The 15,324-nt window shown below is 34.9% G+C and overlaps 1 protein-coding gene across 4 annotated transcripts in view; it reads left to right on the top strand.

Annotated features, from left to right (window-relative positions):
• The window catches only part of Dmxl1 (Dmx like 1), a 129,757-nt gene that overhangs the window by 56,591 nt on the left and 57,842 nt on the right, over positions 1–15,324 (top strand). For all 4 annotated transcript variants that reach the window (XM_029471979.1, XM_029471981.1, XM_021150434.2 and 1 more), the window contains exons 20-26: positions 2,835–3,004; positions 3,624–3,721; positions 4,764–4,929; positions 5,532–5,793; positions 7,561–8,636; positions 9,313–9,504; positions 14,124–14,200. In XM_029471979.1, coding sequence (XP_029327839.1) covers positions 2,835–3,004; positions 3,624–3,721; positions 4,764–4,929; positions 5,532–5,793; positions 7,561–8,636; positions 9,313–9,504; positions 14,124–14,200 — 2,041 coding nt within the window. The remainder of the gene's footprint in view (positions 1–2,834; positions 3,005–3,623; positions 3,722–4,763; positions 4,930–5,531; positions 5,794–7,560; positions 8,637–9,312; positions 9,505–14,123; positions 14,201–15,324) is intronic.

The following is a 15,324-nucleotide window of genomic DNA, read 5'->3' on the forward strand; positions in this document are numbered from 1 at the left end:
GCCTGCCTCTGCCTCCCGAGTGCTGGGACTAAAGGCGTGCACCACCACGCCCGGCTCCCACTGGCATTCTTAATATACATTTTGATTTCTACTGTTTTCTTTAGATATTTATTAGCTTTCCATCTGCTTATTTTTAATGATTTTTTTAAATAAAGGTATTCTTTATACTGCATACCATTTAGTCATCCTTCCAATAAGCTTATAAGTAAACAGCACAATATTATTGACCATTGTATAGCAGATGCCTGTAGAGCTTATTCATCTTATTTGGTAAAACTTGCTGCCTATTGAGTCCCCTCCTCTCAGTCACTGCAACCACCACTCTACTTTTTAATTCCATGAGTTTTTTTCTTTGAAATATCTCTTGTGAGTAGAATAATACATTTTATCATTAATGTGATTATTGTTAAGTTATTAGTATAATATCTGCAAATCTTATTTGTGTTACACATTGCAGAATTTCCTATTTCCTATTGTCTATGTAAATCATAGTTTAAAACCCATTCTTCTGTAGAAGCACAATTTAGGTTGTTCCCATATCTTGACTATAGTGAACCCTCTAGCAGTAGGAATAGAATGCTACTAATGTCTCTTCAATGAGAAGAAATTATTCTGTAGTATAGATTAAAAATGTGAAACCACATATGTTAAAATCTTATGACATCATTTATTTTGCTCAATAATACTGGGGAAAAAATGTAGTATGAAAAGACAGATTCAGGGCTGGAGAAGATGGCTCAGGAGTTAAGAGCACTGACTGGTCTTCCAGAGGTCCTGAGTTCACTTCCCAGCAACCACATGGTGACTCATAGCCATCTGTAATGTGATCCAATGCCACCTTCTCATGTGTCTGAAGACTTTTCATAAAACAAAGATATAAATCTGAAAAGGAAGGAAGGAAGGGGAAAGGAAAAGGAAAGAAGGAAGAACAGAATCAAATCTGAGCAATATTACATGTACTGATCATTAGATTATTGACACAGATGTTACACATCAGTATTAAAACATCAATATGGGAGCCGGGCGTGGTGGTGCATGCCTTTAGTCCCAGCACTCGGGAGGCAGAGGCAGGCGGATTTCTGAGTTCGAGGCCAGCCTGGTCTACAAAGTGAGTGCCAGGACAGCCAGGGCTACACAGAGAAACCCTGTCTCGAAAAAACCAAAAAAAAAAAAAAAAAAAAACCATCAATATGGCCTGGCCAGGTAGTGGTGGCTCGTGCCTTTAATCCCAGCACTTGGGAGGCAATGGCAGGTGGATTTCTGAATTTGAGTTCCAGGACAGCCAGGGCTACACAGAGAAACCCTGTCTTGGAAAAAAAAATATCAATATGATAAAACAGCATAATAACAATTGTTATGGGTTAGGTTGTATTCTATACTCCTTTATTCTATTATTTCATTCAATCCTTAAAATTGTGTAATAGCATAGTGTTCTCATTATGCACATTTTTTTTGTTGTTTTGTTTTTTTGAGACAGGATTTCTTTGTGTAGCCCTGGCTGTCCTAGAACTTATCTTTGTAGACTAGGCTGGCCTTGAAATCAGAGATTTCCTGTTTCTGCCTTCTACCTGTTGGGATTAAAGGCATGGACCACCAGACTCTCTCTCTCTCTCTCTCTTTTTTTTTTTTTTTTTTTTTTTAATGATCTGTTCATTTTTATTTGCGTTGATGTTTGGCCTGCATGTGTGGGTGAAGATGTCAGATACTCTGGAGCTGGTGTTACAGGCAGTTGTGAGCTTCCATGTTAGTGTTGAAATTTGAACCTAGGTATTCTAAAAGAGCAGCCAGTGCTCTTAACCACTGAGCCTTCTCTCTAGTCCTTCATGTACATTTGTTTTTAATGAAACCTTGAGTCATTAAAAAATTAAGTAACTTTCCCAAGGTCATATTTTTTTAATAGATCTCAGATATAATGAGTATGTTCTAATTTGGGAGTAATAAATTGTTATACTTAGTTGGAGTTTGATGATTGAAAGGAGTTCTTTAATTCTGTCTGTGCTATTAGAACATCTAAAAAAGATGTTCACAGAGAAAAGAGAAGCAATACTGAAGAAAAAGCACACCACTATGTAACAGCACTTCAAGTGCTTCTGATAGTCTCAGCCTGTGACTATAACTAACTGTGAGAAATAGCCAGAGAACAAAATACTGCAGCCCAGTGACATTTCACATAAGTATTTTGTTGGTTCAAAGAAATAGATTTTAATTATGTGCATTGGAGTGGTATCATTTGTTTAGAGAATCAAGAATAAAAATAACTCACAGTTTAGGAACAATAAAAGTTATATGTAACTATGATAAAAGTTTGAAAGAGTACTTCTTAGTGACCCATGTAACAATCTGCAGAGTTAGTAAGACAGATATTTTCCAAGGGCAAAAGGTTTGTTCTGAGAGAGCCAAGACTGTGCACCAGAGCATCTGATTTCCAGTTCAGACTTGTTACCATCACAGTTTTAAGTAGCCATAGATAGAATATGCCTAGAAATGTTTTCTTAAATCATAAACGCAGGATTTGTACTTATGATGATGGTTCCTTAAAATTCTGTCCTTTCCACTTAGACTTTATGCTATATCCAAGATTTTATTCTTAACATATGTTATGATAAAAGGAGTCTGCAAAGTTAAAGAATATGCCATATTACTCTGTATTTTAAGCACCCAGTTTGTTTAATATATACCCTGACATATTAAATGAGATTATTTGGAGCTATTTATGCCAATATTTAAAAATTTAAAACAGTTTATATGTTTATTGCATAAACATCATATACATTTATGATGATCATATTAAATATTTGCATTGGTTATAAATGTCATTTTTGGCTTTTCTTCAGGCCTTTCTACTGGTCATTTTGCTTGGGCTTTTCATTCAGTAGCAGAGGAAGAACTGCTGAATATGTTGCCGGCCATGCAGAAAGATGATCCAACTTGGTCTGAACTGAGAGCAATGGGTGTGGGGTGGTGGGTTCGCAATGCTCGCATCTTGCGCAGATGCATAGAAAAAGTAAGAATTTATTTGGTTATGTCATTCTGTCTCCTCTAATATTAGTTTATTCCCTTTTGTTTTAGAAACAGCTTCATAGTTTGTGTGTGTGTGTGTGTGTGTGTGGGTGTGTGTCTGGTATTGGGTATTGAACCTGTATGTGTGTGTGTGTGTGGGTGTGTGTCTGGTATTGGGTATTGAACCTGGTGCTTTATGAATGCTAGGCAAGCATTGTATCAGTGAGCAGACTCCCCAGCCTAACCTACTTTTGGTTTTTTATATTTAATGGTCTCACACTGGTTTTCAATGTATAATCCTTTTGTCTAAAACTATGAACTGTTGTAATTCTAAACCTCAGCTGTTAGACCTAGCTATCCTCAACCTCTAGTTTTTAATCACATTTATTTACTAGTGTATTTATGAATTTCTGAAGTGTTTGTTGAAAAAAATACAGTAGTTTAGCCATATATATTTTGCTACCATAAATGCTTCTATTACTAGAATTATGTACAAAAGTATTTGTACACTTCTTTAAATTTTAACATAGAAATAGCACATACTAATCTTGTATGTAAGAGAAATTTTTTGTTCACTCCCAAGCTACTTCTGTAAACAATTGACTACTATTTCCCAATTGTAGGTAGCCAAAGCAGCCTTTCATAGAAATAATGATCCTTTAGATGCTGCAATTTTTTACCTTGCAATGAAAAAAAAAGCTGTGATCTGGGGATTATATAGGTAAGTAAATGACTGCTTCCCAGCTAGAAGTCACTCTTTACTTCAAGTGAATGCATAAAGTAAAATATGTTCTTAGTGCTTTTGAGTTTCATACTTCATTGGGAAAAAAATTACATGTGTACTACAGTGGAAGAAACCAGTTGATGCCCCTTCAGTTTGTTTTAGCATTTGTCAGTCTAAAAACACATTTTCTCCCTTATTAGCTTATTCTAGAGACATTTCCCTCATCACCAAGAAGGAGGGAGGAAAGAAGTGGAATAGAAAAAAATTTGTTGAGATGAATTTTCATCAGCTTTCTGGAACATGGTAGATAGTGAAGTCTGGCATCTGTCAGATAAGCATCTTTCCTCTCTTACTGAAGGACATGGCCCAGGAAGTCCCTGAAATTGTTACTCTTGATGCTGTATCTTCTTCATCTCACTTGTCAACAGCACCTGGACTCCATGATTTCCATTGTTTGTTTGATGTTCTGTTCAAGAATGTCAATCTCTGGGGAAATTTTTGATATTTAATATAAGTTTCCTAAGAATCTAGGTTTTTCAGTATTATTTTCTATCAGAGCAGGTTTCCTTATTTGAATTTTGGATTATGCAAGTCATTTCTACATGACTAGAACAATATTATTGAAGAGATTTTAATTTTGAACTAGCATAAATGTTAATGTATAAATTATCTTTGCATAAGTATATATTAATAAAATTTTGCATGAATTTAAAGGTGATTTTTTTTCTGAGTTATGCTAATATACTTCACTTTGCAATTTGAAAGAGATTTTTAAATAACTTCTGAGGTTTACCTATAAAAGTAAATGTTTATCTAATCTTAATCTGCTGGTAAAGATGTAGATACATTGGAATTTCTGAACTGGCAAAAGTTTTGTTTCCATTGTTATAACTTTTATCGTAACTGGATCTTGGTGTGTGCAGACTGTCTTCAAATTTGCTGTCTTTCTCATTGAAACTCCTAACTTTAAAGTTCTTACTGGAAAAGGGTGATTAAAAAATTGGATTTTAAAATTTTCATAATTTTCATTCATTTATAGATCTCAAAAAGACACCAAAATGACACAGTTTTTTGGGCACAATTTTGAGGAAGAGAGGTGGCGTAAAGCAGCTTTGAAAAATGCCTTTTCTTTATTAGGCAAGCAAAGGTTTGAACATTCTGCAGCATTTTTTCTTCTAGGTGGTTGCCTCAAAGATGCAATTGAGGTAATTAGTTGAACTTCTTTTTCAAGTAGTGTTATCATTTCTTTAAACAATTAATCTAAATCTTAAATTTTTATTTTTATTTTTACTATATACAAGGCTAAGAACCTAAAGTAACTGATAAGATTTCACATAGCTTTTTTATTTTTACCATATAGCTTATGATATTTTTATATAACTGGAATAAAGCAGATTTTGTAAAGTTAGTCATATGACTGCACATTTTAAGTATATTTGACTCTTTTATTTGGTGGAGTTAAAAAATAGCTTTTTAATTTGAAAACTCTAGTCTGATTAGATGAATTGAGGAGAGTTGAAGTTTAAGAGGAATAAAATAAAATGGTAGGTTTAATTGAAACTAGATAGAATTATCCATTATCTCAGGTGAAATTAGTTTATAAATACATGCTTTAGTAATAACAAATATATTTGGAGATCTTATCAGTGTTAATTTACTAATGTAGATAATATGCATGCCATTATTACATTTATTACTTGCTAAATTTGGAGATAACAAATCTTTATACATTTATAGTAAATAAATTGAGTTTCTTTCAAAAGCTGACTTTGTTTATAAATATTTTTTATTTATGAATGTTTTAAAGGTATGTCTTGAGAAACTTAATGACATTCAGTTGGCTCTTGTAATAGCAAGACTATTTGAATCTGAATTTGATAAGTCAGCAACATACAAGTCTATTTTACGCAAAAAAGTTTTGGGAATTGGTTCTCCAGCCAGTGAGCTCAGTTCGTCAAGCATAAATGCCCATCATGACCCCTTTCTTCGGAGTATGGCACATTGGATCTTAGAAGATTATAGTGCTGCTCTGGAAACATTAATAAAGCAACCAGTTACAGAGGATGAAGGTAAGCTGCAATTGCAAGATTTTAATAAGAACGTTACTAGTATTTTCTCAGCATGTCGTCCACTGTTTAATATAACATACATATTAAATATTTGGTCTTTGTGACTAAATGGGGTTTTGTTCTTTCAGAACGATAAACCATTTAAAACAAAGAACTTTAGACTTACAGCCGGGCGTGGTGGCGCACGCCTTTAGTCCCAGCACTCGGGAGGCAGAGGCAGGCGGATTTCTGAGTTCGAGGCCAGCCTGGTCTACAAAGTGAGTGCCAGGACAGCCAGGGCTACACAGAGAAACCCTGTCTCGAAAAACCAAAAAAAAAAAAAAAAAGAACTTTAGACTTTCTGTTTTTATGAAATGTATTAAACATCAGTATTACCAAAATTTGATTTTAAATATGGTAAATATAAAGTGTAAAAATGTAAAGCCAATTTTTAATATTAGGCTGGGCTATTACACTTGTTAATCAGTTTTATAAGTTTTACGAGAAAAACATACTGAGTTTAAAGAAAGCTAACTCATGAGGTGTGATTAAGGAACCTTAAACTAGCCAAATCCTTGACTGGTTTTTTCATGTGACCAGTAGGATAGAGATATTAAATGTACCCTACTTCTGGTTTTCTTTTTTTCTTTCTTTTTGTGAGACATTCTTTTAGCCTACTATAAAAGTACATTCTTCTGTGAATTCATATAAAAATGGTGGGGTTTACTTTACCAGGATTTTTCATAGGCAGGATTGAACTATATGTGATAGATGATATAGTAGTGTGTTATTTTAACAGTATGTAAAGTAGCTTCTAGTTCATGTTGTTTAATGTGCCACTACATATGTGGTTTATGGTACTTAGGATATATGTATCTTTTTAAATTAAGAAGAAAGCTATGAGACTCAAGTATTCAAGTCTCTTAGCCATCTAAGGTAAAGTTTCATACTGGCCTCTTCATAGTTGAGAGGAAACATCAGTTTATTAATATTTTATTAAAATTTTTATTTAAAACTTACATGTTTTTCTGTTTTTAAAAATAAGTGAATATTAATGCAAGATCACATATCCCTAGAACCATGTAAATCAGAGAAAAGTGATAATAGTGGTTTAGGTCATGGGCAGTGTGAGAAGACTACAGGCAGAGACAAGTATTTGGCTATAGGATAATTTTAGTTAAACACAGGACTAAGTTTGATATGGAATGCCGAAGAATTAGAAATTAAGGATAACTCCTGAGTTTTTAGCTTGACTAATAGTGAATGATATGTTGGAGTGTTGATAAAATCAGGATGCCTTCTCTAGTTAGATGATATTTGGTCAAAGGTCTGGTTGACTGGTTTAAATAATGCAAGTCAATCAAAAGAGATAGGTGAATAAAGTTTGGTGTGCCTCAAGGGCACACCAAATAAGCCCACAGGGCAAGAGTGTTTGTATTTAAGTAAAAATGAACTATGGAATTTGGAAAGAGGATAGAGATGTTCAACTTAACAGCATAGAGATGGTGGTTAACATCATGGGATTCTTAGGAGATAGGATATAGCTTCTGTGGTCAGAAAAGATGAGGTCTGGACAAGCTGACTGAAGAGGCAGCAAGCAGGAAAAGAGCTAAGGATTCTACTTGAAGACTTTGTTTCACTTGGAAAGTAGTATGTAAGGCCTTTGGTTTACTGTGATATAAAATATTGTTTCCTCTGAGAGCAAGGGGGTGGGGGGACTCTTATGATTACATATTCTCAGTTCCTATTGTGAGGTTCTCTTGATTCATCAAATTAATTTACTTTCAGATCAAGTCATGATGTCAGCCTGTAATCCTATAGTTTTTAATTTCTACAATTACCTAAGAACACATCCTCTTTTGCTAAGAAGACATTTTGGATCGTCATCGGATACATTTTCAACACACATGGCTTTAGCAGGAAAAAGTGGACTGGCCGGAACAATTAATCTAAGTGAAAGAAGATTATTTTTTACTACTGCTAGTGCTCACCTAAAAGCTGGCTGCCCAATGTTGGCTTTGGAAGTATTGTCAAAGATGCCCAAAGTCAGTAAGAAAGCAAAACCCTGTTGCAGAGGGTCTAGTTTTTTAACTAGTAAAGATTCTTCACTAACATTGGATGTACGAGAAGACAAGTCTTCTGCCGTTGACTGGTCACAGTCGCTGATAAATGGTTTTGAATCTTCTTCAGAGGGTTCCTCAGAGAGGCACTCAAATTCTACCCTTTCTTTTGATTGGAGCCAACCGAGTGTGGTATTTCAAGATGACTCTTTGGAGTTGAAATGGGATAGTGATAATGATGAAGAAAATGAAGATCCCCCTATTTCAATGAAAGAAATAAGACCTTTGCAGAGAAAGACAGTTAAAGAAATAGATGAATTGAGTTACACAGACTCTTTAAGCACACTAGATGAAAATGACATTTTAAATCCATCAGAAGATATAATTGCTGTTCAACTAAAATTTAGAGCATGTTTAAAGATTCTCACTGTAGAACTTCGTACTTTATCTACTGGCTATGAAATAGATGGTGGAAAATTGCGTTACCAACTCTACCACTGGCTTGAAAAAGAGGTAGTAGCTCTTCAGAGGACTTGTGACTTCTGCTCAGATGTAGAACAGCTGCAGACCACATTTAGCCAAAGTGCAGATGAATCTGGATCAACTGAGGATAATGATGATTTGCATCACCAAACAAAAGTGAAACAACTGAGAGAAAGTTTCCAGGAAAAAAGGCAGTGGCTCTTGAAATATCAGTCACTCTTAAGAATGTTTCTTAGTTACTGTGTGCTTCATGGCTCTCATGGTGGGGGTCTTGCATCAGTGAGAATGGAATTAATTTTACTTTTGCAAGAATCTCAGCAGGTATGTAACATTTCTGTTTTACTGTGAGGTGAGGTGTCATCATGTATCTCCAGCTAACATGGAATTCCCCATGTAGACCAAACTGACCTTGACCTCTGCTTCTGCCCCCCAAGTACTGAAACTAAAGGCATGTGCCATCACACTGGCAGGTATAGAACTTTGAACAGTCAAACAGAACATGTGGATGAAAGGAGAGGAATAATATAATTATTTTAATTAAAAATTTAAAAGCTTTATTTAAAGAAAAGAATAATACATATATGAAATAGCTTTTGAAATTGTGTTTTTTATTTGAAATATTAAAACTTGCTTTTCTTTGTTATAATTACATTAAGGAATGAATCTTTGTGTGTAATCATTAGGAATTGTTGGAGCTATGTACATGACACTTGCAGAACAGATGTTGTCAGGTGTTTTGACTTGCTTAATTTGTATGAACACAGTCTTATAGAGTGCCTTCTGAGGTAATGAGCGGTACTTTATTGAGGAGTGTTAAGGGTATTATTGTTCTAGATACAGTTGTAGAAACATTTTTCTCCTCAGATCATAACAATTTAAATATGTACTTTGAGTGCTTTTAATTTTTAATTTTGAACAATTTTGAAAGTTACTCTGAATTACTTAAGGAGTAGATTATAAATAAAAATGGTTAACTTTTTTTCTCTTCACTTTTAAGGAAACAACAGAACCAATATTTTCTAACCCTTTGTCAGAACAAACTTCAGTGCCTCTTCTCTTTGCTTGTACAGCCAGTGCCAAAACAGTAGTTGCCAATCCATTATTGCACCTTAGTAATTTAACACATGATATTCTACATGCCATAATAAATTTTGATTCACCACCACATCCTGATAGCCAAACCAATAAAGTAAGTATGCTTCATTTCAAGCTTTTTTTAAATCAGCATATATTGTTTAGATAAAATGATGAATTTTATTTTAGTATTTTTACATATTTATAAGATATTCAATTGTTTTTCCCACATATACCTTCTGTGAGATCCCTGCTCTACTTGTGTATTTATTATTTTTCTCTCTCTGATTGCTCCTTTCTTTAAGTAGTCCCCTTCTGCCTTCAAGTACTTATTTTCTGATTCTACTTTATTTTGTTTCTTGAGTTTAGGCTTTATTTGTTTTTTTGGCCTTAAGCATTAATTTACTTATACAGAATGATAAAATGTTAAACCTTTCTAGCAAAATAAAGCACCAGACTATACATAGTATTTATTGTATTAATGATTCTGATTTAAGGAAATCTGGCTATAGGCCAGACTTACTGTGCTACTTACATCTTATAGGATGCTTGAATGTTTTTTTTCAGTTTAGCATATCAATTGTTTATTCTACACAAACACTTGTGCAGCAGAGATGACTTAGTAATTAAAGGAACTTATTACCAAACCTGAAAACCTTCATTGGCTACTTTGCATGGGAGAAGAGAACAGATTACTACAGTTTGTCCACAGTGTGTGTGTGTGTGTGTGTGTGTGTGAGTGTGTGTGTGTATTTAAAGCAGCAAGCACATGTGTAGACATACAATTGATTCCATAAGCTTTTTTATTGTATTAAAAATGTTTTTATGTGTATGGATGCACACATGCCACTACACACATAGAGGTCAGAAGACATTCACAGGTTCTCTCCTACCATGTGAGTTCTGGAGATGTAACTCATGCTGTCCATCCGGCTTGGTGACAGGTGCAGGACCCACAGATCCATATTGCTGGCCATTCTTAAGTTTTATTATAAAGGGCAAAATTGCTTTCAATGGATGGAATACTATTTTTTAGAGGATCCAAGTGTAACATTTTTGTGTAAAAGCAGTAATAGATAAGTAAAATATTCTCTTCTTAATGTTAAACTACACATTTTAAAAATAAGTATCTTGTTTCCTGTGTTCTTTCAAAGCTGGCAGAATTATCTGCTTAAAGTTTAAATTCCTAAATTCATTCCAAATTTATTGAATCGTCTGTGAGAGAGGATCTGGATTAAGTTTGTTTCTAAGAAGTTTGGAGCTATCATAATTTAGCTGATCCTACTATCTTCTTATCCATCTCATTGCACCTTATCTCCTGTTATTACTATACTTTATCTTTCCTTTCTTGAGATCCCTTTAGTGACTAAGTTTGATTGACAGTTATGGTATAGCACTTGGAAATTTTTCCAGTCATAGTTTAAAGATTCCTGCTACCTCCTAGGTTATGACACCATACAAGTTTGATTTCTCTCTCTCTCTCTAACTCTCTCTCTTCCTTCGGTTTTTTTCTAGACAGGGTTTCTCTGTGTAGCCCTGGCTGTCCTGGAACTCACTCTGTAGACCAGGCTGGCCTCAAACTCAGAAATCCGCCTGCCTCTGCCTCCTGAATGCTGGGATTAAAGGCATGCGCCACCACGCCCAGCGGTTTTCTTCTCTCTTGATAATAGATTCTCCTTCCACAATTTATGCTTTTCTATATGCTTAACTCTTATAATTTACTGGGCGCTTCTTTCGCTTATTTTCCTGTATTGCTCTATAGTACAGATCCCTATACTATGTACTTTGTAGACTGAAAATTCATTTCCTGAAAACTGTGCTTATTTTCAACAAACTGCATTCCTTATTTAATTCTTACTTTATTATACTTATGCATTCATATATTTTATATATTTCTGTTTGTGTGTGCACACATGAGTGCTATAACTCATATGGAAGTTAAAGGACAACTCTTAGAAATCAATTCTCCTCTTATGTGGGTCCCATGGATTAAACTCAGGATTGTTGGCAAGTACCTTTATCTGCTGTGCCACCTTGCTGGCCTGTCAACATTAACTACAGGAGTCCATGTTATATCACATTATTTTTTTCCTTCTAAAGTACCTTTTGCTGCTTTCCAACTATTCTGAAATAGAACTGGCTTTAATTTGATTTCATTGTTGGCTCATCGTTTGTTTTGGTTTGAGCTAACTTGGCTAGTGTCTGAACTCATTCATTCATTCTTCCCTGATGGGCAACTAGATGACTGTAGGACAACCTTATTTATTTTCTTGTGGTTGACAAGATTTGAATATATGTGTCTCATCTTTAATCCGCCAGCAGGCAAGCCCAGTGCACTAAACTGGTCTCTCCAGAGGAGAAGATGTGATAGGATGTAGGAAACATGTAGTGGAATAGGAAGAGAAGAAGAGGGGAAAAATTTGTTTATAAGTAATTTGCATGTGTGACTCTCTTAATTATTATTCTTTTGTTGTGAAGAGACACCCTGACCAAGGCAGCTTATGAAAGAAAGGTATTATATTGGGTACTTGCTTAAAGTTTCGAAGGAGTGTTAGTCCATGATCATTATGGCAGGAAGTATGGTGGCAGGCAGGCATGGTGCTGGAGCAATAGCTGTGAGCTTATATCCTTATCTATAGGCAGGAGCAAAAAGAGAGAGGGAGATAATGGGCTTTATATGAGCCTTTCAAACCTCAAAGACCACCACAATTACAAACCTCCTCCAACAAGGCCATACTTCCTACTTCTTCTTAAACAGTCCACCAAGTGGGACCCAGACATCCAAATATATTAGTCTGTCTGAGCCATTCTCACTTAAACCAACGCAGTTACTGTGAAGTCTGAGTTGCTCAAGGATTTGCACTTAGTAAGCTACTGGATAGAAGAACTGACAGTATAGTTCCAGTCTAGGTTCAAAGCTTAGGAAGTTAGTTTTATTTTTTATTATTATTACTTTTTCTTTCTTCTTTACACTCCAGATTTTATTCCCTTCCTATTCCTATTCCCACCCTCCAACTGTTCCACGTTCCATACTACCTCCTCCCGTCCCCCTCCCACCACACCCCCACCAGACCTCTAAACTCCCCTGGGCCTCCAGTCTCTTGAGGGCTAGGTACATCTTTTCTGACTGAATGCAGACCTGGCAGTCCTCTGCTGTATATGTGTTGGGGGCCTGTTAGCAGCTGGTGTTTTCTGCCTGGTTGGTGATCCAGTGTCGGGGATCTTCGGGTCCAGGTTCATTGAGACTGCTGGTCCTCCTACAGGGTTGCCTTCCTCCTCAGCTTCTTCCAGCTTTCCCTAATTTAACCACAAGGGTCAGCAGCTTCTGTCCACTAGTTGGGTGCAAATATCTGCCTCTGACTCAGCTGCTTTTTTGGGTCTTTCCAAGGGCAGTCATGATAGGTCTCTTTTTGTGAGCGCTCCATAGTCTCAGTAATATGTCAGGCCTCTCCTTGAGCTGGATCCCACATTGGACCTGTCACTGGACCTTCTTTTCCTCAGGCTCTTCTACATTTCCATCCCTGCAGTTTTTTCATACAGGAACAATTATGGGTCAGAGTTTTAATTAAAAGAGCTCATATTTCAGTTACATTCTGAAGGTAGGGAAGGAAGGATGATGACCAAAATATATATATATATATATATATATTGTTTCTTATACTCTCCTCTTGATAGGTCTTCCAGTCCATTGGTGAGTGAGAGGTCAATCTGTTTTAATCAGACTACTGATTTCAGAAAAAACAAATTTTTCTGGAAATATCCTTAGAGACTCACTCAGGTTTATCCAAGTGTTTGTATATCTCATAGCCTAGTAACGTTTTATTTCTGATTTTTTTGTTTGTTTGTTTGTTTTTTACAAAAATTTCAGAGGTTTAAGAGCAGCGAGAGTAGATTTTTTCCAGGACTTTTGAGTTGTAAGCTCAGGTCTCACATAATACTTCTGTTCATTGGTTAAAGAAGTCAGAAGGCCATGACTGGAGAAATAGATGCTAACTATATACTGGGGAGAAAATACAAGTCATTGTTGTCTGCATCTTGCCATATTCAATATATGCTATTTTCCACCACAGGTAGTACTGACAGTAGAAGCCAGGAAGTAATTAGACTTCTATCTATGAATGCCCATTTTTATCTACATGAAAGACTTGTGCTTCATAATCAGATAATCTTGTATAGTCCAGTATGCTTTCTTGTACCTTAATCTTATTCATCCTTGTTTTATTATAGCTATCGTCATCTTAGGTTAGAATCCTTTTCTTCTTTAAAAAATATTTGACTTTACTGCCTTTCTTCCTTTTCCTTTTTCTAAAGTTTCCCTTTCAGATGACTATAATAGATGTTAGCATTTTCTTTGGCCTGTACATAAGTGAACTGTCATTTATTAATGTTGCTTATTCACATTTTGTTCAAGAGAAAGCAGGTCGAGTTTTAAAGAGTATGTTTTTAATACATGGTTCATATTGTTCTGGGAACACCTCTCTTTTGATTTGGAAAGAGAGAATTGGTAGTAGTTGTATATTTTATAATTTCTGCCAAAGAACTGAGTTTTTTCTTTAACATTTCTAAAGAACAACTTCAGTAGGCAGAAACTATGTTCTGAGGGGGAAGAGGGAGAAGAAAAAACAGCTTTCAGAGGCAAAATACTTTGCATTTTCATTTCCTTTTTTACAAAATTATGCCTTTTTTTTTTTTTTACTTAAAGTAATTATTCTGTGTGTGTTCTTACTTTTTCAGGTGTATGTAATGCATACTTTAGCAGCCTCACTTTCTGCTTGTATTTATCAGTGCCTTTGTGGTAGTCACAACTACAGGTAAATACCTTCTTGTGAAATTTAAGATCACTTTCAGTAAATAGTGGGGTTATCCATACATTATTAATTTAAAACTATACATAACACTGCTTTTCGTAACTGCAGAAAGCACATGACTGAGATGTTGAGTACTTGTTTTCATCTTTGAAAATTCATCTTATGCCTTTATGACAAAAGAATCAGAAGCCAGCTCTTGTTATTGTGATTTGCTTAGTTGTCTATAATTAATCACTGCCATCATGCCAGATACTGTGATAGACTCTGAGAACTGTAAAATGACTAAAATAGAAACAGTTAAATGAATTGATGTTAAATAATACAATATCATACTTGAGTGATTAGTTCTATAGTTTGGTATATAACAAAAAGCCTGAGACACAGGAGCAACTGACGTGAGATTGAAAATATTTTCACAGAATTTCTATTTAGAAATTTATCTTCATATTTCTAGTTTCCGTATAATTTCTTAAAATTCTTAAAATTGACATGCTGATGTATAGTCTAGCTTTAGTTCTTTATTCTGATATTATTTGGTTAAATATTATCTGACTTCTATTTCCTACTCTTAGAGACAGGTAATATAACTTGCATGTCCATCTCTCTTTTTTTTTTCCTCCAAATGTCATGCATTCTTTTACTGGTTTCATTTTAAGGCAAATCCCACTTTCATTTTCTAGATATTGATGCATTCTAGAAAATTCTGCAGTATTTTCTCTTTGGGCAGAGTTCATATTTTAGAATTTTGTTTTGTTTTGTTTTTCTTTTTACTGAAAATGTATTCTTTCTCATACAGTATATCCTGGTTACAGTTTCCCACCCTCCTTTCAGTTCTACCCCACACCCTCACATCCAGATCAGTTCCCTTTTTATCTCTCAATAGAAAAGAACAGGCTTCTAAACGATAACAACAAAACATAATAAAGTAAAATACAAGGAATTCTTTTTTTTATTTTAAGACTGCAGAATTGGTTTTTAAATGTATGCATATTGATTGTACATTTTTATGCAGTACAGTATGTTTTTGGTTTTTTTAAAGAAGACCATAAGTACCAGGTTTGTTGCTGGAGTTGCTATTTCTTCTTTGCTTTTCATATTTATTTATTTATATATTTTCCATTTGTTTT

Source organism: Mus caroli, chromosome 18, assembly GCF_900094665.2.
Source record: "Mus caroli chromosome 18, CAROLI_EIJ_v1.1, whole genome shotgun sequence".
Taxonomy (NCBI): Eukaryota; Metazoa; Chordata; class Mammalia; order Rodentia; family Muridae; genus Mus; species Mus caroli.